This window comes from Canis aureus, chromosome 31 (assembly GCF_053574225.1).
Source record: "Canis aureus isolate CA01 chromosome 31, VMU_Caureus_v.1.0, whole genome shotgun sequence".
NCBI lineage: Eukaryota > Metazoa > Chordata > Mammalia > Carnivora > Canidae > Canis > Canis aureus.
Genome location: NC_135641.1, coordinates 7,624,243 through 7,651,620, shown reverse-complemented (window position 1 = coordinate 7,651,620; position 27,378 = coordinate 7,624,243). Strand labels below are relative to the sequence as shown.

Here is a 27,378-nt window from a genome sequence, read left to right as displayed (position 1 = left end):
TTTCATCAATCAGAATCAAAAGAAGGATGCTATGACTTATCACCCCAAACATTACTGAAACCTCTTTCATACAATTTGATGTTAAGATTTTTACTTGACCTATAAGTCTAAAACCAATCATATATAAAATTCAGTTTTTGGTTTAGCACTGAAAATATATTAGCTGTGTCAACTATCCTTAAGAGGTTCACATTTTCAAAAGAAGAGATTCACATTTTATGGAAAATAACACGCAATTAAAAAATAAAAACTTCTTGGCAAATGTGCAAAATTTATATATATATGTATATGAATATACGTCTATATTCATAGATATGTGAATGTAAATTTCCTCAGTGGTTGCTGACTTTAAAAAGGAAATTAGATTGTATCATATCTCTATAGAAAAAGGTTTTCGTGCATTCTTTTTTGGAGCACAGCACGGAGGCAGCCACATAGCAAAAAGACCAAAGTTTCGCCCCCATATATGACTGGGCCAAGCAAGGTAGAAAAATCCAAGCCTTCGAACCAATGTTTTACATCCTATGGCTTAAAGGAATTAAGAGCTAACTAAATCTCTGGTTTCAAGTATAATGTATTGGAACGATCCTGATATCAAATTCTTCTGTTAAAATACACTACTTTTGGGCAGCCCGGGTAGCTCAGCGGTTTAGCGCCGCCTTCGGCCCAGGGCCTGATCCTGGAGTCCTGGGATCGAGTCCCACGTCGGGCTCCCTGAGTGGAGCCTGCTTCTCCCTCTGCCTGTGTCACTGCCTCTCTCTCTGTGTGTCTCTCATGGATAAATAAATAAAATCTTTATTTAAAAAAAATACACTACTTTCTGGAAGACTTCTCATTAAGTAATATTAAAATTCTTCCACTGAGAAAGCACACCGGTCTGCAGTAAGATGCATAAGACAGGTATTAGAGAAGAAAGCCAAAGAAATGAAAACTAAGACAAAGACCACACATTCAATAAGCAATTAGCTGAGCAAGGAGACTGAGTCAGACAATTTCTATCATTTCCTTCATTATTCCAAACTCCTACACACAAACACACATACTACCACTCGTTCACCCTCTGAAAAGAAAATCTTAAAGGATGTGAGTCTATTCCTTCCTTTTCTTTTTCTTTTTTAGAAAAAAATAAAAAGTGTTCATGCCACTCCATGCTGCCATGTCCTAAGAGTATGGACTCTAGCCCACATACCCACCTGCCAGCAACGCAATCTTCAAGGTCATTTAACACTCCAATTCTCCATTTATTTAAGCCACTAAACCTATCAGTTTCCTTCCTCAAAGGAGAATTACATCAAAGATGTAAGTAAAAGTGCTTTGAGAATTATAATGTGCTATAAACATATGTTGGGAATAGTAGAGACTTACATGATCTGGTATTTAATGATAAATAAAACTTCAACAAATTCTCTTTAAAAACTTAAGCTTGAAAGAAGTATAAGGACCGAAAAAGTTTAAACCATAAGCCATAATGCCAAAATAAACAATTTTGAATCCCGAGATTAAACCTATTAGTTCTAGTAACAGTCACCTGATAACAATCAAAATTCATTATTAAAAGGGAGATGCAAAAATCTTGGTATAAAAGAAGCATTAGATTTTGAACTTGAATTTTAGATTTGAGATGTCTGTCAATTAAACCTGACACTTTGACATATTCCTTTAATTTAGGAGAACTCATAAGGCATTATTGTATTTTTAAACTCCATCCATTTTGCATGATGCTAGACGATTACTTCCTTTTGTATCAATTAGCTCACAACAATATAGTTCTGGTTCTGGATATGGCTCTGTTTTGTTGGTATATCTTAGGATGGTGGTATGATTTTCTTTTCAAATTTAACACATATTTAAGACTAATGACTAGCATCCCTGAAAATAACTGAATCTGTAATTCATATAATGCAATGACTTGCAGATACATTTTACACATACAAAAAATTAGCAGCCAATTTTCTCTTATTTATGATAACATTTCTTATTAGTGTTTCCTTGTTTGGTTTTAGAGTGGGCGCACAGTAAATATAAGTGATATAATCCATAACTTAAAAAGGTAAAAGAGCCATGACAGTATAGTGAATAGTGAAAGAAGAAAGAAAAGGCTATAAAAATGACAGTAACATGAAATGAAAAGGATACAGCATTTGATAAAATAAAATGCATTTAATATGCATTATAAAATAAAGAGGCTAAGCTGTAGCTAGGGAAACAAATAAATAAATGTGGTTTCTTACTAATCAAATTCCCCTAATATGAAACGTAAAACCTTTCCATTGGAGATAAAACGTTTATCCTCACTGAAATATACAATGTCAAATAAGGCAAAGCCAATTCCACTATGTATTTTTCTATTTAGCACTTCCTGAGTTTACTATTCTTCTATTTCTATACATTTTCAGTAGCACATCAAGAACAATTATTAATTAATTAATTAATTTTTAAGAACAATTATTTAAAAATAGAGAGTGCTGAGTTGTTATCTGAAGAACATTTTAGCTACACAAACCAAAAGTACTTAAGCGTGTGGGGCAGATTTCAGGACCTTTGAAACTGAAAACCTGGATAAGCAAACACTGCACAATGTAAATGTAGGTATACTTCTTATTTGTAATGGTTAACAGCGAGTTACAATTTTTTGTAAAATTCTGTAAAATTTGTTACGATTTTTTTTTCTAATGGAAGTTCCACCAAATATAATATTTAACATGGGCCCTCCAAGGCAGTCTGAATAGTGTTAAAGTAGCTATCTCAAAGAAAAATACCGTAAAATGGTCCCATTCTGCCTTTTATGTTTGTAGGAGTGATTTCCTTTCACAGAAGGATCTGTGAAACCCCTCCATACAGTACATATGCACTTGTGTGCTCTAGCAGAAAAAATTCCTTGAGACGAATTTTAAGTATACCACCAGAGCCAAGCGACAAGCCCCGCTATAAAGAAATACCCCAAATCTGACATATCTACAGTATTCACAGATGCAGATATATATTTATGCGACTCTATCAGCATAAATCAAACCGCTATGAATAAAACAACATTTAACCAATTCTAACTTCAGAAGTAGAGCACCACTAAATTTCTCCCACTGCTGGAAAAAAGGAAGCGAAAGGATACATAAGAATTTTTTTGATGTGCTCTGCCTGAGTTTTTATCAACACCCAAACAACTTCAACCTAATGTTTCCTTTCAGACCCAGAGAAGTAAAGGTACCTGGATATTCAGAATCTTCAGTTTTTGATATAACCCGGAAGGCATACTACTGCTTTACCCTCTGATATGGAGAAGCGCACCTGCAGGGTGACGCTGCCCGGTCCCCGGGACACAAGAACGCGCCTCGACCGCGCCGCTAGGGCCAGAGGACGCGGCCCCAGAGCCTCCGCTTCCACCGCGGGGCAGAGGCCGTCCCAGACCTCACCAAGGGGCTGGCGGCGCAAGCGCCCGCAGATGCCCTGGCCGAGGACCGTCATTGGCTACCGAGCCACAGAAGGAACCGGAGGCCCGGCGTCGAGGCCCTCGTCGCACCCCGCGCCAGGGATCCCCGGTCCACCCCTTGGGCTCGGCCGGCGACACGCGCGCCAGCTCGGGCGCTCCAAGGGCCGTGCGCGAGGCCCGCGCCGCGGAGAGGGAGGAAGGGCTGTGCACCCACCTGGGATCTTTCTGGATGCTATCGACGGACGGGGACCGGGCCAAGGTGCCTTCGGGCGGGAGGGCAGGGCCGGATTTGCTGTAGGGAGACTCGACGGACGGACAGTACTGCAGCTGCCGGTAGGGGTCGGCGTAGCTGGAGGCCGGGCCCGCGGCGAAGCTCGCCCTCTGGAAGGCGGCGCTGGCGCTCTGCGGGCCGTGCTGGCTGCCTGCGCGCTGCAGGGGCCCCGGGTCCACGCCGGGGGACGACGGCGCTAGGGCAGAAGGAGGCGCACAGTGAGAACTCGGGCACCCGCTCCCGGAAACGGGGAACCAGGTCTAGGCAGGGGGAAGGCCACACACACAAGAAGAAGAAGAAGAAGAAGAAGAAAAAAGAGGGCTCGGAAGAATAAAAGAAATAATTCGTCGTATTTGAGCCAATCCTTTTGGTGTTAATCCAGCATAATGATAGCCAGCATGCTCTTTCAGAAACAAGCCTTTCGGCCACTGGGGCCGGGTGGGGGGAAGGGCATCTGCTGTGTGTGGTTCACCAATACCCAAGGGAGTCAATTCCACGTCAAACCCAAGCCCAGAGGATCCGTAGGGAATCGTCTATGGGGGATCACGGATAGTTAGTACTTTATTGTTCAGGTTTCGAAAATTCAGGAAGCGTTCACTCAGATGATGTTACAGTAATTTTATTAAGGGAGTAAAACAAACTTTGTACAGTAGTTACTTTTCCCGAGTAAAAGACAAAACGGTGTGCATGGGGGTGGAGGTGGACAGAGGCAGGCCTCCCATCTCCACCACTAGTCCCGGCCCTTACACACAGGGCTGCTCCGGCTCCTGGAAAGCTACTCTCCAAGGTCTTCTTATCCCTCTTCTTCAACTAGAGCTGTCAGATTAACATATTCGGTGAAGGGGAGGCACGTGGGAAAAGGGAAGACCAGCCCAACTGCAACACAAACTAACAAGCCAACTTGGCTTTTCAGAAGTATCTGCATCTTTTCAAAATGTCTAAATGGTTTTGAGAAGATGTTTTTTGCACCAGTTACTAAAGTGAGTTTAACTAGTTCCAAACTGAATTTCAATTCTGTTTCCTTTGTGGATTCCAATTTTCAGTTCATTTCATGGCGTTCTTTTATCGGGCTCTCAAAAATATTTGGCATCTAAGGTTTAAGGAACATATACAATGAAAATAGCATTTTTTTTCGTGTTAAAAGAATGTGGCCAGTTATGAATTGCTGCAACAATTGTTAGCCATGACCAATCTTGGACAGTACAATTACTTTCTGGCTTTGCAGATCAAAACATCCAAAATATAGCCAGCATCTGGGTATGACCATTTATACCATGGGGGCTCTGTACGAAATAAGGTTTCAATTATAAATCACAGCCCTCAACTCTGACTTCCTGAGTGCTTATTATTAGTGACATTAGAGCTTATTTGGTCCTCTCTCACATTAGGGGACATATGCCAAAAAACGGTGTCACAGTGAGCAAACAAATTGTTAAAAGAAGTTAAGGAAATTGTGTCAAATGACAAAAATGTTGTAAAGTGAACCGGTGGAAAACATTTCAGTGCCGAGAACCGAGTTTTAATTAAGAGTTCAGGGCTTCTCATTTCCAATGAACTGTAATACTTAATCTTACAATAATTGAAATTAGTAGAATAGCCACTGTAGCACGGTAAAGAGTAGAAAAACATTCAAGAAAAACTTTCTAAACAAAACAAAACAAAACAAGGTATGTATATTCTGAGAAGCAGTCTTTGAAATGATGAGGCTTGTCCCGACGGATTAAGTTCCCAAATGATCCGATGAGACTAAGAACATTAAGTCTGGAAAGAGAAAAATTTGTCTTATGTCTTTTTTGCAATTTCTGGAGAAGTCACATCTTCTCCAAAATATTACACATATGTGTAATTAAAATTCATGTCTTAAAAATTTATGAACAGTGTGCTTTATATTACGGTGACAGGGGTTGAAAATTTAGGCCAGGCATAACCTTGCTTTTGGAGGAACAAATGCACAGTGGTAAACAAATTTCATTTTGTAGAAGAGTTGTGACAAGCTAGGCAGCAAATCCAGGGCAAAAAAGGGAAAACTAAATACACCTAACATTTTCCAGATAAATGCATTTTTTTCCTTTCAGGAAAGTAATATCTACAGTTAAGCTTGGTTACTAATATCAGAAAAGACATCCTTTTCTATACAAAAGTGTTATTATGAATACAAGAAGTACAACGATTAATGGAAAAGAGGACCAGAGATCCAGAAATAAGAGATCCAGAAATAAGACTGAAGTCTGAAAAAAAAAAAAAAAAAAAAAAAAACTATACTTGTTGAAAAAACAAAAAAATAGTGTAGGTAAGGCAAACAGCCTGACTGGCCCTACCAAGAAATTCTCAAGAGAAAACTCTTTAAATTGAAAGAGAATATTATGAAAGTTGTTTTAAAAAGACACTCCCAGCAGCAAAGACTCTAAGGACACTGGATTCAAATGGGGAAGCGGGGTGTGAAATGCAGCTTATCATGCAGAAACAGGGAGGCACTGGCTCAGCACAGCAGGAGAAAGAAAAGGTGGAGGTGAGTTTATGAACAGTGTTAGGCTCCTACTCCCGCTTCACTTTGGCCTGTTTGGGGTCAGAATCATGGAACGCAGTCAGAGCTTGGACTCTGAAGTTAAGAGTATTGGAAGCGTATTCACACCCAGGCCTTCTGGACAATTCTTGGTATCAGTCAAGTGAGCTACAGAGCTTTGTAACCTCTGGCTTCCTGACTGTGGCACCAAGAGATCCAAATGGCCTCATGGGATCATTATCTGCTTTAAAGGCACTAAACATGTCATATGCAGAAACTGTTGAACAAATGAACTATTGCTATTTTTACCATTAATATGTTGAAATCAGCGAGCGTTAGAAAAAGGGACTGTCCACACTGCACTGGGGTGGACACCCTAGCCACTGAGTATCTGATTTTAGAGCTCCTGCAAGGGCTTTTTTTCCCCTCCAATGACCCTATAGAAGAGTGAACGTGTCATTCACGCTTCACAGGTGGGAAACTGAGGCATGGAAAGATTATGTAACTTGCTTGAGTTTTCCCAGTACCTAGTTAGAGAAAGGATTCAAGCCCTTGTGCCTGCTTCCAGGGTTTATACTCATAACCAACACTATAAACTGGACCAAGGTTTAAAACTACAAAATGCATGTTAATGCATTTTACTGACATGGTGGGGAAACTTATGAGAGGGTTAAAATTAAGAAAATGTGTGCTAAAGGCACAGAGGATGGATGGGTTTATAGTATGAATATTATATTGAAAAAGTTGTTAAAAATTGATGTGCTAATTTACACCACTTGTCATTAAATTGAATTTACTTGGATATGCAGAAAATATCGAGAAAAATTCTTTACATAGAAAAATGTTCATGTCTAGAAAATGTGCATTTCTAGAAAAATTGAAGAATAGGGATACCAACCTGCAGTTACCTTAATTTTAAAATGTTGTGAATCTTAGTTTGATCATTGATATCACTATATTAAGAAAAAAGAAGGTGGATTCTGAAATCCAAGATGGGTGAACAACTTCCAAAAAGGTCTCATTAGAAAAATCACAATTGCATTTGTGGCACTTGCTAAATGGTCTTTCAGAAGCACCATTCCTGAATCTACAGTTTAGACTTTGAGGTCACAATAAATAGGATGTCTGATGAGAATTTCAAAAATAGAATTAGAATTCAAATTGGTCCTGGCAAGTGATAAAAAAAAAAAAAAAAAAAAGGAACAAGGCTGATCAGTGCAATGACAATAATGTAAAATAGCAATACAAATGGGGAGAAAACGAAACTATAGTCAAGTGTAGGTCATGTGATCGTCTTTAAGAAAATGTGTGAGAATCTAACAGATCTCCAATTAGCCATCGGTTATGGAACAATGCAACGCCTTATATTTTCTTAAGTGTGACATAGAAAAATGACAATGTTATACATTAAATTCTCTCTCTGTACCTGGCCTGTCAAGACCTCAGTATGGCTCATGCAAACCATAGCTGTCCTTTAGTATGGATAAGTGGATACTGGTGGTGCACTAGTGAAGAGTTTCTCTTAATACCACGTTTCCTGAATTTATGTGTCCTTATACATTTTCTCTTATTTGAGCTTTAGAGCTCACTTGGCCACATCACCTGCCTTGCAGGATGGCTCTATTCAATGGAACCTTCCCATGGCAAACATTAAGGTGGAAGGCGCTTCGTCAACTCTTTAAACACTCCCCTCTCTCCTCACCTGCTCTGCAAACAGCCCCTTCTCCACTCAATAAGCTCCTGGAGCTCAACGAACCATGCTGCTGGTCTCTTTGGGGAGATTTTAAAAGCAGCCTCTTCAGCAGCTGACTTGATACTTCACCTGACATCTGCGCTGTTCACAAAATTATCTGTTTTCTTTACAGCTACACAAATAAAGGTCTACTGTACAAAGGGTGGTGGTGGTAAGATGTTTTATGTGTTATATTTTTTTGAAGGAGGGGAAGAGGACCCTTTTAATCAGACATTCTATTTTGATGACGATGGATGGTTACGTCCATTCTTTACTGACATCAGAAAAAGAGAACAGAATAAAATCTAGGAATCTGCCTCATGAGGAAACATGGAGGCGGGATATAAAGTAGAGTTCCACAAAAAAGAAAAAAACACTTATCTTTGCTTTTCTGTATATTTGTATATAGGGAAATATGAAAACATAAACTATGCTTGTTCTATAAATACCAAATAAGCACACAATAAGCTAATTAAATAGTATCTCCTCTGCAAGCTCAGAAAGTAAAGATGGGGGCAGCCCGGATGGCTCAGTGGGTTAGCGCCACCTTTGGCCCAGGGCCTGATCCTGGAGACCCGAGATGGAGTCCCACGTCGGGCTCCCTGCGTGGAGCCTGCTTCTCCCTCTGCCTGTGTCTCTGCCTCTCTCTCTCTCTCTCACTCCTCTCTGTGTATTCTCATGAATAAATAAATAAAATCTTAAAAAAAAAAAAAAGAAAGATGGCTTAGGTAACAACAGGTCCAAGAATGTGGCCATGAATTCTCTTAAAGAGGTTTTGACTCTGTTATTTTAGGGATGAGGAGCCTTTGGCACTCAACCCACTATATTCCCAGCAGCATTATTATTGTAAAGATCTTCCAATTTTCTGCACTCTGCACAGGCTGATCCATGCTACACTCACTGGGAAAAAATTCCAGGGTAAATTTAACGTAATCTTTTTTTTTTTTTTTTTTTTCATTTTAATTCTACTATAGTTCACATACAGCTGCTTGAGTTCAGGTGTACAAAACAGTGATTTGACACTTCTATACATTACTCAATGCTCATCATTAACATAATCTATTAACTTCATCTATTATCACCTTTGTGGGGAGAGGAATTAATGCAGGATCCTTAGTAGTAATAGAATTATTATTGGTGTGGATGTTAGTGTTTCTGGATTTGGCAATGACCTGTTTCTACTGGCAAACACCCTGCTTTCCTTTAGCTGAGCTCAATTCCACTTTCTATTTACGCCACTTTAGGTGACTTGATACAGGGAAGCATCTGGAAGCTCTTCTTGGTTTTAAGATGATATTTATCATTGGGTTCATTAAACATTTCCAATTGGGTAATGATATGCCCCTGACTTTCTAGACTTTTTAAAAAAGTTTAAAAATATAACCAAGAGGTTATTGAAGATCTAATTCGACTTGCTCTAATGGAAGCAATCACTTTTACAGTTTGAAGTAAGAGCATTTAAGAAGTAATAAATGCTAATATTCCACTTTTTTGTGGACTCCAATGATGATTTTAATTGAAAATATTATTTATGTTATTGAATACCAGTAATAAAATTTTATGAACATGAAGGTTCTATGAAATGCCTCTATAACTTTATTAAGCACTGGCCATTACTGCAGAGAATTCAGTTTCTTAAAAATAGTTTCTCCACACATGCAAATATTTTTGTCACATTCTTTTCTCTTTTTTATGTTGTGGTATTTGCCAGCCTCAAAGATATTTAGCAGATTTTTTCCTTGCAACATACCTATGATAATTCATTCTTTATTACAAGCTGACACGTTCCTCACGTTCATCACGGAGGCTTCTTTTCTACCGTCGCCTAGAAACACATTTTTCCAAAAGTGACTTCATGTGACTTTCTTTTTTTTTTTTTTATTTATGATAGTCACACACACAGATAGACAGAGAGGCAGAGACACAGGCAGAGGGAGAAGCAGGCTCTATGCACCAGGAGCCTGATGTGGGATTCGATCCCGGGTCTCCAGGATTGCGCCCTGGGCCAATGGCAGGCGCTAACCCGCTGCGCCACCCAGGGATCCTTTCATGTGACTTTCTGTACAGCAGACACTGGCCACTCCTATTAGTTTAGAAAGATGTGTTTGGAGGGTGGTGGGGGTGAAGCGTCAGTCCAGCATCTGCGTTAATCATAGGACTCCTAAGCTGACAGTTATTGGTACGCTTGGGTTTGAAGTAAAAGTTCGTGTTACTTGGTTTCTGCTTAATAGACTTTATCATAGCGAATCCGTGAAGACGGTGGATGCCTTGACTGGCTGTGCCTCTTGTTACCTAAGCTCTGGTTTCGACAAGCCTTATCCCAGATGAGAGGTGTGCTTTATTCAGACCGACACCTAACTTAAAGGTGCGCCTCTGCAAATTTCCATCATGCGGGGAGGGAAGCCTCAGACGCGGGGCTGCTGTCCGGCAGGAGCAGGCGGGCACTGGCCTCGCGGCCCCGCGGGTCACGCAGTTCCGGCCCTCGCCCACGGGAGGCCACGCGGAGGGTGCCCGGTCCTCACCGGCCGCTGCAGGGGCAGGGGTGGCTGCTGCGCGGCGCCCGCGAGGGGACGAGGGGACGAGGGGACGGTGCCGGGGCCCGGGGGCAGGCGCGCGCGGCCTCCCGCCCCCGTCCCCGCCCTGCTCCTGGGCGCCCCTAGCCCGGGAAGGCTGCTGCCGAGTGCCCGAGCGGCGGGGGCCGGCGGCGGGGCCGGGGGTCGGCGTGGGGGCACAGGCCCGCCTCTGACACGCGCCCCGCGCGGCCCTGGCCACGCAGCGGCTCCGCGGAACAGGCCTACGGGCTCCTGCGGGGCGGGGCGCCTCGTGGGTGCGCCCCCCACGGCCCGCAGCAGGGCGGGGGGACGTGGGCTCGGGGCACCCTGCGTCCCCACCGCGGGCACACACGGACCGAGTCCGCGCGGGTCAGGCCGCGGTACGAGCCAGGGGCCGCTCTGCACCCAAAGGTGGGCTGCGGTCCTCACGGGAGCTGGTGTCTGAGGTTGAGGGCAGTTGCCCAGGAAGACCTGGGGCCGGGTGGCTAAGGCAGCCGAGGAGACAAGAGGGGGCAGGCGGGGGCCAAGAGGCAAGCTCAGGAAGCGAAGGACCTCCCGCCCCACCTGCTGCCTCAGGTGAGGAAATTTCCAAAGCTCTGAGGGGTTTCAGCGTCAATGTCTACGGCTGCTTCCTGATCTTCTCTGTCATCTCCCTTTGTATCTCTCGGTTCCAGAAGAGTCTAGAACACAGGAAGCCTTCGTGGCGTTTGGGGCAGGGAGGGGCAGGGATGGGGTCAGCGCAGGGCCACACCGGGCAGGGAGGGGAGAGTGGCCCCAGAGCAGGGTCCAGGGCCCAGAGCCAGCAGGGAGCACGGCTGCAGCACTGAATGGCCAAGGGGGGACGCGCGTGACAAACACGCACTTGCCAAGCCTCTGCTCCCTTCCGAGAAACAGAGGAAGGCGGCTGGCCTTGAGCCGGGCTGGGGGGCTACCAGGGATCTCGTCTAACATAATCAGGAGTTACAGGTTATCTGGGAATGCAAAAGATACCATGTGTTGTTTAGTGTTTTTATTAATACACTGTCTTCAGTTGTATCTGGAATTTTCTGACCTTTAAGGTATTGCCTTCCACCAGCAGTTAATTTCTGTATGTTTGTGTCCTATTGTGAAAGGAAATGGAGCACACTTGAGGACAAGAAGTAGACAGAAGATTCTGTGCAATCTAGCACATGGCAAGTCTTCAACAGATACTACCTGATTAACAGGATACAAAACCCATGTTGGAAATGGATGAGTGTGTCTTTTCTTTTTAAATGATGGCTTTTACAAATAGGGTCTCAACCAAGATGACTGTTTTGAGTCCAGGTCCCAGGGCAAAGCTCCTGGGTGTGAAGGTTACAAGACTGGTTCCATACAACCTGTGTAACCTTGAGAAGGTGACTTAACATCTCTGGGCCTCAGCATTCTGAGTGAGCATCATATCACCAGATCCTCTATGGAGTGGTTCTGAGATTTGAGAATAAACTGAAAGAATTTAGAACAATCCCTGAAAGTTATGACACGCTACATGCTTTTATCTTCCTGTCTCACCTGCTTGACTGTACAGCACTATCCAGTAATTCCCTTAATGTTTTAGGCAAGTACATTTGTCTTCATCCTGAGTGTTGACTCCTTGAACAAGAGCAACTGACCTTCAATCCTCCTCGCAGACCCTCCGTGAAGTATCATCTGGAAGTGCCTGAGGGGCCAAACTGGAGGAACTCTAGCCAGTGCCCTGCCACTCAATGGCTGAGACATGAGACTGGTTGTTCAAGCCACCTCAGTCACACATATGAGCCAGAAGTCAGTGGCCCTTGAATACTTCACGTCTAACAGGCCCGATAAGAGCTTGTCCTCTTCTCTCAAGAAATTGGCGTATTTGCTCTGACCCTGGAAATCTCTAAAAGTTCTGCATCAGAGGTCTCCAGTGTGGGGTGTGTACCACACCAATGCAAAAAATAACCTCCTGGATATGGGAAAGCAGCTTAGAATGTTATTTTATGTTACGTTTAGTCAGCGTAGGTCACTGAGTGACCTGAGCAGGTGTAGGGGGCAGAGAACCTGTGGCTTTACTTAGGGGCTGGAGAGAGGTGGCTTCTCCCCACCTCTCATCCCAAGAGACCATCCAGGCGTTCCTGGGAATTTCCATATTGTTGCATAAATCAGCAGATTTCCTCAAAAGTGCCTCAAGTTCAAAAAAGGCAGGCTGGGGCGTCTGGAGGTCACAACCTCAGCAGCTCTCTGACACTGTTAGTGAGAAAACCCAGGCAAACAGGCTTTCCTCCTTGATGCATTTAGAGGACACTGCTGCTTTCTCTCACAGGAAGGGCTGAAACCCTCGTTCCTTCATGCAGCATGGCGCTCCACTGACGGCTTAGAGCAGGGGTCCACAAACGTTTCCAGAAAGAGCCAGAAAGCAAACATTCTCAGCTTTACCAACCAGATGGTCTCTGCCACTACTCCAGTCAGCTGCTACAGCACGGAAGCAGCTACAAACGATACGGGGACAAATGGGCGTAGCTGGATTCCAGTAACTTTATTTATAGACTGAAATTTGGATTTCATAGCACTTCTACATATCAGAAAATATTATCCATCTTTTAATCAAAAACCGTTTAAAAATGTAATAATTATATTTAGCTCATGAGCAGTATTAAAATAGGTGGCCAGCTGGATTTGAACCATAGCTAGAGTTTGCAGACCCCTGGCTTAAGAGAAAACAGCAGTTTTGTTTTGTTTTGTTTTAATTTGTTTTCTTAATTGTGAATATCTTCCATAGTTTTTAACCTGCCATAGAAGAATGAAGTATTTTTTTCTTATTGTAGATAAATTTTTATGAAACCCCCAGAAGTTTATTAGTAAAAGATAATTCTAAGAGCCTATGAATACAGGACAGAGAATCAACATAATCCCTTTTGTTGTCAGTGTTTATGCAAATCACATACTGAACATCACAGAGATTATCGTGGTTTCTTATGAGGGGTTCGTGGAAATAAAATTACCTCGGTTAATACTATGTGACCAACCAACATTAAAATAGCTCAGCCTCAGACTGGAATGGTTCTAGCAGGGTGATGAGAGAATTCTGACAGAAGAATAAATGGGTATTCTTTTGCATCTAAACCAAGATATGTATTATTAACATCAGATGGCATTTATGATGTCAAAAATAAAAGAAAGAGTATTTTGTGTCTTTCTTATGATGCAGTGAAATCCTGAAACATAAATATCAATAATCAACCATAAAAGCACCTTAGCTTGCCTGGATTCCAAAACGTGTAATTTAGTATCATAATGCAGTTAACAAAATTGCTGTGTTCTACTTTGTGGTAACTGGAAGTTACCACGATCTGAGATGCAGGGCCTTGCGTGCCAAGCTCTGGACAAGGGCTTCAGTTTTCCCACGCCTCAAGCCCTGCTTGGGGGTAGCATGGATGATTTGAATGGAAGGACAGGGCTCTGCTGTGTGCAAACCAGCAGCATGATATTTTCTAAGTTTACTTAGCAATGGGAGGCTTTATAATAAGTGTAGTTCTCCACATCTTAATTATATCAATTTTGTAGTTAGATGAATGCTCTCTAGCACATTTAATCAGGACATGTGATCAGTTATTTTGCAAATGGCAACATATTCTGGAAAACACTTGCCTTTCTTCATTGCAGCCTGAGGCTGTGTTCAATTCAAAATATATATTTAATCCAGAAGAGCCCTACGGTTGATTGAGTCATATGCAACTGTCGATATTCGACCTTTAAATAATAGTTTTCATATGATTCAACCTCATAGTGTTTATGAAGTAAATTCTCAGTTTGCCCTGCAAGGTATGCTTCTTTCTTAGTAAATATGTGAACCCTAAGCTTGCCAAATAGGTAGGCTATCATTACAGAACACTCACCCGTATTAGGCACATGCCTTTTAAGTCCTGTATAAAGACAATGCTTTGTAGGGAGTACTTATGTTCAGTACATATGTTAATGATGACATACAGAAAATTAGCACTCCTTCTTTCAATTTGCCTGTTAGACCAAAGAAACTTATGACACCCATTGAAGTTCTTTCATTTAAAATATCCTCAGGTGGCTAAACAAGTCCTACTTGGCTTCTCTCATTAGCATCACAGACACCGATGACAGAAGCAGGCCACGATGCTTGTGAGCAGAGGACCTGGATGGATGCCCACACTCACACACACACACACACACTCTCACACACGCACATACACGGCCCTCTCATGAGGTCCGCGCACGCCCACCTGCTCTGGCGGTCCTGGATACACACCTGTGCTCTGGCGGTAGGTGCCGCTGTGTGCTGGCGGCAGAGGGTCCCCCTGGCTCTGGCTGAGACTCCTCATGGGGGGCTTCTGATAGACGCGGTCCTCGTAGATGGGGTCTATGTGGTGCTCTGGGGACTGCAGGGCCCGCAGCTCGGGGCCCAGGTGGCCATGCTGGCTGCTGTATGACGCCCGGGACCCAGCTGGAAGAAATCAGCAGGCGACATTAAGACCCAACCGACATTCAAACAGAACTTGTTTTATCAAAGCCATATTTGAATTTGGTTTTTTTGCACAGACATGTTGAAATCTGCAGAAAATCAAATGAGTAACATGAAATGGCAGCAATATGTCGAGCTAATCGGCTTATCGGCATCACCCAGCTGCCTCGCTCTGCTCCCAAACCTGATCTCCCTGTAAGGATGATCATGATTCTGAGATAAATTCACCCCGCACAGGGCCAGCAAGACATCAGTTCTCTCAGCCGAACAAACGTGGCCGGCTTCCTCACTAAAGGAATCAGACAGACAAGTCAGACCCAGAAACCTCTTATTATCCCCCAGTCCCCGCACCTTAAAATTTTGCAGCAGGAATGATTATTTAAAATGATAAGCAAATGAAAAGCCCTGCTGGCAAGCCATCTTGATGGTGTTCCTGAAAAGTGAAGTGGGATTCTCATCAGCAGTTTTTTCCTGGACAATGAATGAACCAAAATGTTTGGTCTTAGAACCAATTTACAACCTATAAGCCTAAATCTCCAAGAGAAGCAGATTTTAAAGAAATTGGGTTTCAGGCTACCCTCCTCCTCCTACCCTCCAGATTGAAGCACCTGCATTTAGTTTCCCTTCTTCTGAAAGAGGTACAAACAGCCCTCACTGGTTTAATTTATAAGTTGAGACTCTGTGTCACTCGCTTTGCAGTATCTGTAACTCCTTATCTGTGTCCTTTGGCTGCAGTGCATTGGGAGAGGTGTTGCTTTGAAGTGCTGCTGTGGACCGGGGAGCCCCTGCTGTGGACCGGGGAACCTCTGCAGTTGTGAGCAAAGAGCAATCTGTGAGGGCCAAGGGGCTGATGACACACAGAAGAGAAGATGTTGATTAAGAGCCCATATTCCCCCGGAGGTATGGTCAGAATCATAGGCGCCCACATGCCGGGAGAATCACCTCCACTGGGGCAGATGGGGTGGAGGACACCGCAGGACAAGGAAGGGTGTGGGGCAGCAGGAGAGATGGTTAGCTATGATGGTGAGTGGAAAACAGCTGCTTTGAGGAAAGATCCTTCAGCTAAATCTTCAAAGCTAAGATTCACGTGGTGTGCTGGGATTTAACTGTCTATTGTCTCTAAATAGCCCGAATTTGGAGCTCTCCATTCCAGTCTAGGCAACAGAGTTTGGGTGGTGTTTGTGGGCAACTCTGTCTGCTGGTCCAAGGCTTTCCCTGGTGGCTCCTTTAGAGCCCAAATTTTCAACGTTCAGGGCCTCAATGCTCAGGTAACCCCAAAGATTTTCATATTCTCATCTAGAATCTTTGAAGAAAAATCCATTCAAATGTTCTGAAATTGCTGGCCGTTAAATACATGTTTTACTGGCATCTTTTATGCAGGCTGTTTTAAATTTAAATTAACAAAAGGAACATTTCTGGATGATTGAGACAGTGCTGGGGATTCTATGAATTCAGCGTTAATAAAAATTACTGAATGTTTTGAGGAAAGGGAAGGAATAGAGCAAACAAGTTCCTTACCTTTCCCTTTGCTAGTAATTAAATAAATTCTGATTTAGATGGCGTTCAGATGAATGATAGATTCAAAATAACTGTTTTGCATAATTAGGTTCATTGCATCTGATTTATCAAATGCCAACATCACACTGAATATTATCTCATGTTCATATTTTCCAGGAATATATTTAAGTATGCTCTGCCTTGAGTTCCTGCTGTCAATTCTTCCTTCTTCTGGAGGCTTTGATAATATTGCCAAAGACTTACAAATGTAAAAGCAAGGAAATAGTCATATCCAAATGTTGTAGAGTTAAATAAAGTTATCCATCACTGGTAGATTTAGAGTTGTAACTTTATCACCATTCCTTGATTCTATGTCTCTAAAAACACCCAACAGCGAGCAACAAGAGGACCTGATGATCTTCTGAATGGTGACAAGATCTGAGGGCCATGTGAAAATATTTTATTACAAGCATTAACTGCACATGAGGAAATCTGGATTAGAGCTGTGAATCAGACATTAGTGACCAAGCGCCCTAGGCAAGGAGCAAGAATCTTAAAGTCTACCTTAGTGTTGATTTTTAAAGGATGATTGCAAAGATCGAAGCAATGAATTAAGTCCAAGAGGACTTAATGTCCAAGAAGAGGTCCAATCCTTAAATTAAACCTACAAATCAATGCTAACAAACATTTGCTAATCCAGGAGGAAGCCAGCAACAGATCTGCAGGAGCCCTTGACATGGGCAATGATCATAACGCTGAGAGGGCTGGTCTCATTCCTCCACATCACACCTTCTTTGGGTCAGTCCAGCAGGCACTGTTTTCATCTGACCAGAAATATAATTTATTTATCATTTATCATTTATAAATTTATCATTTATAATATAATTTATTTATCATTTATAAATTTATCATTTCTAGAGTGATATGCAAATAAATTTCTACATGCTGAGTTTTATATGTGTTGTTTATATGCACCAGCTAATTCTTACTAATCAACAGATTAATTCATTCAACACGTATTTACTGGCTGTCTGGGCAACTTCAAGAAATTGAGGACACTAGGGTGCTGAAGGCAAACAAGGTCCCTGGCCTTGAAAAGAAGTCATCATATTCAAGCACATACAGAGATAAAGGTACTGAAGAAAAGTGAAGTAGGGTTAAGGGGAGAGCAAAGTGTTGGTAGGAAAATACTGTTTCGATAAGGTGGTCAAGAAAGCTCTTTTGGCTTATCTGGCATTTCAGCAGAAAACTTCAAAGAGCCATACTGGAGGAAGATCTACTGTCTCAGAGGGAACCAGCGGCAAGAAGAGCAAAGGCCCTCATTCAATTCATGATCTTTATAGAAGTGATTTTATGACGACCTACTTAATCCATAGTCTTTAAAAAGAAACACAGTTCGTGTATGGGCTCTTTATGAGTTCAGACTCCAACTGGATGTAAGAACTGAACAGATTTTCTTTTTAACTCAAAATTTCACAATCCCAGCAACCACATTTTTATTAAAGGCATTTGGAATATTCAATGGACGATCACACATAAAAGAAGTTCATGAGAGCTCTACAACCGAAGATTTAGCTCAAACACACATACACACACACACACAACACACACTCAGCCTTTGGACTTTTATTCCTCAGAACATGGTTAATTCTCAAATTTTCATTTGCTTTCTTAAGAATCATCTGAGGAACTCTCTGAAAGGCTGATTGCTGGACACAACACTAAAAGATTCAGACTTGGTCCATCTGAGCAGGGAGAGGTAATGTGTGTTTAATGGGCAACACTTCACCTCAGGATTTTACTGAGATCACACTGAGAGACCATTATTTTAGGAAAAATATGGAGAGAGGAGATAGGCATATTTAAAAGAAAGAGACAAATATCTAATGTGTTGCAACATTCAATCTGTCATTTCTTGTTTTCTTCAAATAATAGAATTTATTAGTATATTATGTCAATTACTTTACCAGACAGGTTTTTGTTGGGATCATTTGCATTCTTTTATTTCTATACTATATAATTGATGACCCTTTACTGTGAATTCACTTGCTTTTGCAAAGAAATAAATGTTGGTGTGTTTTCATTTGGATATATTAATATTAGGTTCTTAAGCACACACTGCCATTGATCTGCTCTTCAAATCTGGGAGCCAGCTTCAAATGCCCAGAAGCAAAGAAACAGAAGGAGAAAAATGAAGACCTAAATGACACAGAGGTCAGTGGGCCAGAGCAAGCTGACTCAGTGTGTGTGTGAACAGGTGACAGAAACAGTGTTTTCATTTCTGAGATAAAGAACTGTGCTCAAGAAGAGCTATGAACTCCCCGTGCTATGATGAGAAGTCCAAAGTAAAATCTAGGAATTCAGGTTTCTTAAAAATTGTGAATCTAGTTCCTTCACTGATGTTTAGTAGTGGAACTACATCTTGGAAGGGCAGAAGAAAACTTCCAAAGAGAACTGTGGTTTCTGGCATAGAATTTCCCCTCGCAAATTCCCACAGCACTTTTTCCTTTGCTTAGTCCTGATTTCAGGGCTCAGTGATATGCTGACATCACTGAGCGCCGTGGCCAGCCAGCACGGCCCATGCAGGTAGGGAGCCTGCGCTCTGTGACAGTCTATGGCTTTGGAAGAGTTATTCTGTGGATTTTGAACCTCTTAAAATTTCTGGCTTGATATTTGTCATTAAACTCAAAAGGGAAAAATGATATCAACAAATAAACACTTTTAGAAACAAAAACAGTTTTGGTTAACCATATTATATCATAAATATTGCTAAGCAAATTGCTGAAAGATACACATATTACATCTTAGAGCTAAGGAATACCTTGCCATAATAAAGACTTACTTGTTTAATTCTTGGTTTTTGCTTTTGACTCAAATCAAAATTCCAAAATCTACCTCCTGCTCCTATGCTTATTCACAAGGTAATTTCAGTTTTTAAAGGACCCCAAAAGGATTTCCTAAGTATCTTGAGTCGAGTCCATGTGCTAAATACCATTTGCAAATGATCATTAATTCACTGAATTAGTTTGACATCTTATCTCATGTTGTTGTAAATGTTAAAATACATGAACATATTTCCTATACAGGCTATGAGCCATAGTTCAGACTGATGTTTGGAAGGGAGACTCTTTTTTTTCTTAAGATTTTATTTATTTATGAGAGACACACAGAGAGAGGCAGAGACACAGGCAGGGGGATAAGCAGGCTCCTTGCAAGGAGCCTGATGTGGGACTCGATCCCGGGACTCAGGATCATGCCCTGAGCTGAAGGCAGCCGTTCAACCGCTGAGCCACCCAGGCATCCCAGAAGGGAGACTCTTAATTCATATAAATCCAATGACAAAATCTGCATTGTAGTCTAATAATTTCAATGTAAGAGGGCCATCTGATGATATAAGATGGTTCTATGTAAAGTCTATTTTGGAAAGCTTTAGAAAATGCCCTCCTGTTTCACCTACTTCATAAGTCCTAGATTTTTATATATTATGGTAACTTCACCGCTATCACAAATAACTTGAATGCTCATGCAGTCTCTGACAAGGTACAAAACACAGGATTTGGGATCCCTGGGTGGCGCAGTGGTTTGGCGCCTGCCTTTGGCCCAGGGCGCGATCCTGGAGACCCGGGATCGAATCCCACGTCGGGCTCCCGGTGCATGGAGCCTGCTTCTCCCTCTGCCTGTGTCTCTGCCTCTCTCTCTCTCTCTGTGACTATCATAAATAAATAAAAAAATTAAAAAAAAAAAAACACAGGATTTGTTCCTGTAACTTTATGATGAGCTCTCCAATACAACTTAATGTAATTATGAAACCTCACCACACCTTTTACCAAATGAATACTGTAATCTATTGGGACTCAAATACTTTCCACTGAGAATAATTTAAAAGTGAAAATCACTTGGTCAGGAAGCAACAATAAGTGTGCCCATGGGATTTTGTCTCCTATAATAGCAGGTGTCCCTCATTCTTGGATTTTCTAACCATTTCTTCCCAAGCTGTTAGAAAAACAGGCTTCTCTTTTTCAATTCCTTTCATGACAGGCAGGCATGTGGAAAGTAATGAGACAGTGGTAACAGGGTACAATGAGTAATGGGGAGTCTGAGAGCTTTGCATTCTTAGGATGGACCTTTTCTCTGCTTATTTGCAGTTAAAAGCATGTGTGGCCTCTGTGTCTGCAGTGAAGTGAATGGTGTACTATCCACTGTGGAAACACACTTGTCAAAGATGGCACTACTGCTAGTGAAACACACTAGGTAAATGGTGGTTTGGTACCTGTCCTTGTTATCTGCTTTTGGTTTATCTCAGGGTAGGTAAAGAGTAGCTCCAAATGAACAATCCATGTATGTGAGGGCTTCTCCAAATGCCATCAGCATGAGCCCCCTGATTAAAATTTCAGTTCTGACTCAGTAAGTAGGGGTGGGGGGTGTTGAGGCTCTGCTCATTTTTCATAAGTTTTCTGCCAATGCTGGTGTTGCTGGACTGCAGACCCTCCTCTGAGAAGCCAGGACATACTGATTTAGCTATGGGCACATACCTTGGTTGCCAGAGGACTTCAACTTTAGCATCCTTCTGAAGCCCTGGAGACAGACACACTGATTCCTTATTTCTCCCTGCCGTATTAAGCAGACATGAGTGCCTCAACAAATGTGTAGGCTAAGGGTGTAGCCAGATGTTGACCATGCTAATGGGGTCCCAGAGGGCGCACCGGAACCTGGCTTCAGCATGTGGCTGTGCTGGCCAGCACATGGGGGCATCGTACTGACTGCCATGGGCTGTCTTGGCCAATGTGGGCTGCTGCAAGGTGGCTGATCTTAGCTTTAGGTGGCTGAGGCCCAGACGCTAAAAGGCACGTAAAAGCCTTTGTGAGTAGGCTAACTCCTAGGGGAAAAAAACCCATCTGTCCTATGTAGGGCAGACTTTTTGGATACGGGTGGACTAGACTGTTTTTGCTGCTATGGCTATGCTTCATGGTGGATTCTGGGGAAGCAGGTATCTAGGTTCCCAGCATTGCCATAAGCACACACCTATATAAGGGCTCAGCTCGGTGCTTCTTCGCTATGGGAGCACGTACATGGTGTTCACCTAGAAGCCTTGTTCATAGTATTGATGCTGGAGGCCACTCTAGACTACTGTGTTAGGGCCTGAGGGGATGGGCCCAAGGGAGCAGAAGAGCTCAACCACTCCTTAGATGTCCCTAAGAAGGTATCTAGCTCTGGATGGTTACGTTCAGGCCTGGTAGATTTGCGGTCTTGAGGAGTACATGTCAAGATTTGGTCCTCAGCAGAACCCCTAAGGCTAGAGATTTAAAACATTCATTGGAAATGGAAATATCCATTCTTGAATGTGGCGGGGGGGAGGTGTTTCTTGGAGGGAGGTGTAGTTTCTGAACTTTGCAGGGAGGCAGCAATACCTTTGAGGATAGAAAGAGTATAAGACAGTTTTGTCTGAGGTGTGCTAAATACTGCTCTGCAATTAACCTCCTGTTTGGGAAGACCGCCCCCGCCCCCCCCCCCGCCCCAAGTTCACAGACTGCTTACATGCCTAGACTGCAAGGCACTTCCTGCTTTTCCCATTTCTCACAGTTCTGTGGGTCTCCAGACAATGTGTTTGGGTTGGACCCAGTGTGAGTTCTGGGAAGGGACATTTGGGCTGAGGGTTGCCTGACTTTCCACTTCAGGTGAGGGTGGGGGCCTTGAAGTGATAATCACATATTCTGTGAACACTTAGGAATCTTTCTGAAAAGAACTTCAGTGTAACCACAACCATTCAAATGAGAGTCCCGAAGAAGCTGATAGAATGACTCCTTGAAACACTCAATCCGGACACCACCAGCCTTCTCAGCTGACACTGGGCAGATAAGAAATTAGCAGGGAGGAATTGTAATATCTGTAAAAAGGGCAACATAATGTGATCAGACTTGTAATTAAAGTCTTTTGACATTAACTTGTAAACAAGTTTAATCTGTGAATGTTAATTTTTACCCAGGAGGGGGCTCCTGCTTAAAATTTGCGTCTAACCCCATTTCTCCACCCTGAGAGCTTTTGGCAGCCGTGTTCTGGGTAGAATGAACCAGGAGCCAGGCTCTCCACTATCTTATTGTCCTAATTAACTAGTATGCTGAACAATCTATGATTTGGTGCTTTATTAATTAGTCACTTACCAGAGTTTTTAATGGCCAATCTCATATTCACACAGATACTCTTCTCTATCAACAAGGCAGATAAAATTCACAGAGTGTCATTTTATTTCTCGACAGCTGCTTCTCAATACCCCATCAGTGCAATACACGAACAGTACATCTGTGGTCTGGCTTCAGGACCTAATTACTATGGATAATTATGGATACTTCCATGGAGAGAAGCCAGAACAAGGTGCTCCGGACGCATCTTTTTTTTGTTGAGATGCAAAGCTGGGCAAACTTTGGCTCAAAGGACCAGAAATCTCATAACTGAAGCTGAGTTTTCATTTTTGTTGTATGTGCCCATCAAAGGGCACAGATGAAATTCTCAAAGTATAGACAGGAGAAAGGCTTTATCAGACAAAAGTGGACTTAAGTAGTTTCCTTCATTAGGTGGTTCAAATAATTTCACAATATACCTGAACTAAAGATGGTTTGCATCTCAAACACAGGCCTTTTTAAAAAAAATCAGACTATCTTAGCTATATCATAGATAGGCTGTACAAATTCCTTTTTAGAAATTATTTAGCTTTTATAATGCAAAATTAAAATGTATTCTCTCCATATCACTTCCCTACTCCTTTATATATCCTACTAACACCCACAGAGAGGCTCTGGTGATAATTTCAGAAGATACCACTGACTTTTGATATAATTTATGGGGGAAAAATGGCAAGTAAACTGCTTCATAGATTACTCATGCTCTATATTTACATTTTATAAATTCCTTGTATCAACACTTTATAAAACTTTCATCATTTTACTCGACATAATATTCAGCATATAAAAAAGGAGTTTGAGAAGAGACATTATGTTGTGTAATAAACAGCCTTGAGGAGGATTAAAATTTTTCCTTGATTCTTTTATGCTTAAAGGCCTTAATAACTGTATTTGTGTTTTAGAATCCAATTAGTAACTACATTACATATGCATAACTATCATTTATATACCAGTTACATTTATTAAAACATTAATTCCCTCATACAAAGCACCTCTGATGGGACCTATGTATAGTTACGATTCCCCCATCCCAGTTTTCATCCAACCATTCTCTTTAATCAGAGAAGTTACTACTAAACTACCAATTTGTATAGCTTGACAGTGATTCAGGTGATGCTTTTCCAGTATAGAAATCGATCTGTGTTGACTCTTGTAGAGCAAAACAAATACTACATATTTGCTAGAAGGCTGTCAAGGTGAAGGGGGCTTTTGTGGTCATGTCAACAATAGCCAACTAATTGGCTCAGCCATGGAGGGGACTGTAGTATTATATGCTTCTAACCAGCTGAGCACAAGACCTGACTGGGTACGTGTGTGTGTACATTTTCTTCATTCTAAAGAGAAACTTACACAGACTTTCCTTTTCTGCATCAGTCATTAAAATGAAGCTTATCTTGTAAGGGAGTTTTTACTTTATCGCAGTATTAATCCATTCTATGAGAGCTCAAAGGCCCAAGTCAGAAACATCAGGAAATGCAGACATCATTTGAGGTTCAGAATGGCCATAGGACCTCTGTAATAGCATAACACTCGTGTGCCCAGGCACCATCTAGGAAGCCCGGGTGGAAAATTCAACACTATCAGGTCTTTTGAAGATATTTACGTAGCAAGCAGAAATTTGAGGGACCAGTAAAACCCACTCAATCAAAATAATTAATGGTTTTCTTTGCTGCCAAGTCTCTACCTACAGGATTCTGGGCAGGTCCTCAGTATACAGAATACCACAGAATAGGCACCACAGAATAGGCATTATCTGTTTTTGTGATCTCTTCTCTAGAGCTACACACAAAGAGCTGCTAGCTAGCTCTATAGGTGAGCCTGTGGCATTCCACGGACTGCTGTCCTTGCCTCTGTTAATGCTGCAACCAAAACCTAAAAATCACAGGAAGCCACTTTCCCAAGAACTGGGAAACTCAGAAGTGAGGAAGTAGACATTTGATCTTACAGGTGGTTCAATATTCATTGAACCAAATCTCTCTGGTAACTGTTGGTAAGGTTTTTTTTTTTTTTTAAGATTTTATTTATTTATTCATGAAAGACACAGAGAGAGAGTCAGAGACACAGGCAGAGGGAGAAGCAGGCCCCATGCAAGGAGCCTGATGTGGGACTTGGTCCTGGATCCAGGGATCAGGCCCTGAGCTGGAGGCAGACGCTCAACCTCTGAGCCACCCGGGCATCTCATGTTGGTAAGTTTTGAATGGTTCACTCATTCTGGGGAGAACCTGGTATCTCTCTGTGTTCCTCTTTCTATGTTAAGGATGATTTCCAGTTATCAATGGGATGTAACACTTGCACCCATAACTAGCTTTACAGTAGTCAGTCAAAAATATTTGTTGAAGGGTGCCTGGCCGGTAGAGCATGTGATTCTCGAACTTGGGGTAGCAAGTTTGAGCCCCATGTGGGGCATAGATTTTATTTTTAAATAAAATCTTTTTCTTTTTTGAGGATTTTTATTTATTCATTCATGAGAAACACAGAGAGAGGCAGGGACACAGGGAGAGGGAGAAGCAGGCTCCCTGCCCGGGACTCCGGGATCACCCCCTGAGCCGAAGGCAGGTGCTAAACCGTTGATCCACCCAGAGATCCCTATTTTTAAATAAAATCTTAAAAAATATATTTGTTGAGTACCTATTAGAAGGTGCTTGGTGAGGATTTCTGAAATATACAGGGGTCTCACTAGCTTCCCTCAGGAAGCCCATATGCCCTCTATTCAAATGCTCTGCCTGCCTGGATTGCAAGATAATTTAAGATACTTTCTGCTTCATATCAAAATCAGTTCTTTGGCAGTTCACGGTGCCACAATAAATACATAAAGACCCATTTGGGATTAGCCTTTAGAGATTTTGGATATTTCACATTAGTTATTCCACAAGAAATGCAAAATTATATACATATGTATATATACATATGTAAGTGTATAGTAATTTTCGTCATAGTTATAATACATATAATAAGCAAAAACTGTATGTATTATAACATATATATGAAGTAAATATATGAAAAAATTTTTAAAAACTACAAAATGCACTTTGGTTAGATACAGCGTCAGGAGGGATTTTGATGCAGCCTTGGTTGTAAATTGACTGCATTTTGAGAGATTTTAAGTTATTAGTTATTTAAGGTTATTTGTACATCTACTAAAATAGCTGGCCCACACATAATCCCTGTTGCTTAGATAAAAAGAAAATAAATATTTAAAGGCATCATACTTAAGGTAGAGATCTCAGTTAACAGGCTCTCTTGAGCCAACGCTCACGTGGAAAGTGAGTGGCAAGCACAGATGCCTGTTTGCTCAGATTAACTACCCCTATGGCCTAAAAAGAGCAATCAGTGCAAACAGACCCAGGAATATTGTACCTCAGATGCCCTGTTGATGTTAAGTTGGGTAGCGCAGAGCCTGAAGAGCAGGAGAGACCCACAGCCTGGTGGGACAGAGACCCACGGCCAGGTGTCCCCAGGGCTGCGTGCGGGGACCTGGTGCGGAGGACAGAGTCGGGCGGCCGAGGCCCGGGCAGCACCACGGCACACGGTGCATCTGCCTTCTGGCTTCCACACCTAATTGCCGTGTGTGTCTCCATCTGTGTCCTCGCCCTCCGTCGTTTCCTTCCCTTATGTCATGTTAGGTGTAAGAGCAGTTTCCAGGTAGACTGTGTCCACCTGCCACCAGCTGACCTCCAGCACCGAGGAGCAGGACGGATTCTCGGTGTTGGGGACCAGCAAAACACCTGGCTGCACATTACCTGGGCTATTTCTCAAAGAGGGAAAAGGGACTTGCCTGCGACTTGGTTCATTTCGGGGGAAAAGGCAGGACTGGTCCCATTTGTACCCACTTCCCTTCACACTTCTCGCACACCCTCACCCTGCTTCCAATCTCTAATATCTCAAATAGTTGTGCACAGGCTTCTGGGATCCTGAACCCCAAGTGAAAAGAAGCTTGCAGGGTCTTCCAGAGATTTTATGCTTCCAAAAAATGTCTCGTGACCCCCCCCCTTTTTTTTCTTAAAGTGGGATAAAAAAATCCTTACTCAGGAAAATGGTCACTAGCTCCCCAGTGTCTCCCAAATGTCATACCTCCTCTGAGTGAATTCAGGAGAGCAGACGCTGGACTATGTGCAACCAGTACACCCTCAGTGCCCCCAGCTTGACCGTAAAGCCACTAGGACTCACAGCACTGGGGGACGGCTAATTCATAACTAACGTGGAAGCTGACCCTCCCAAGCTGTACGTGTCTTCTCCAATCGGCACCTGTCACAGCTGTGTTTTGTTAAACCCAACCTCAGAGGCTGCCTCCGCCAAGAATTGTTTCCTGATCTTCCCATCTGGATGTGCCTCCCCTTTGGGATGCTCCAGCCCTTGGTCCTCTCTCATAGCTCATATCACAACTATGTAGTATTATAAGCTGCTTCACAACTAATGGCACTCCCACCCTCCTTCCAGTCAAACAAGACCCCTGGGGTTATCATTTCCATCTTATTTACACCTGACATTCCAGTAAAGCATGGTTGGATGCCATGATTCTCCACAGTAACTGCAGTTAAAATTTACTGAGCCCTTCGAGCGTGGGCGTGCTGATAAACAATTGATAGGAAGGATCTCAGTCTCATATGGTCTTTGTAATGACTTGTACAATTGTCACAGTATTATTATCCCCACTATAGGATACACAACCTCAGAGAAGGTCCATTTTGTTCCCCAAATGGGCCAAAAATGATTTCACCTCAGAACCCTTGCACTGGCTATTTCCTCTGC

General features: G+C 42.5%; 1 protein-coding gene across 5 annotated transcripts in view; it reads right to left on the bottom strand.

Annotated features, from left to right (window-relative positions):
* The window catches only part of CTNND2 (catenin delta 2), a 913,492-nt gene that overhangs the window by 354,060 nt on the left and 532,054 nt on the right, over positions 1-27,378 (bottom strand). For all 5 annotated transcript variants that reach the window (XM_077879565.1, XM_077879568.1, XM_077879566.1 and 2 more), the window contains 2 exons: positions 14,744-14,938; positions 3,642-3,894 (listed from right to left, as the gene is read on the bottom strand). In XM_077879565.1, coding sequence (XP_077735691.1) covers positions 3,642-3,894; positions 14,744-14,938 — 448 coding nt within the window. The remainder of the gene's footprint in view (positions 1-3,641; positions 3,895-14,743; positions 14,939-27,378) is intronic.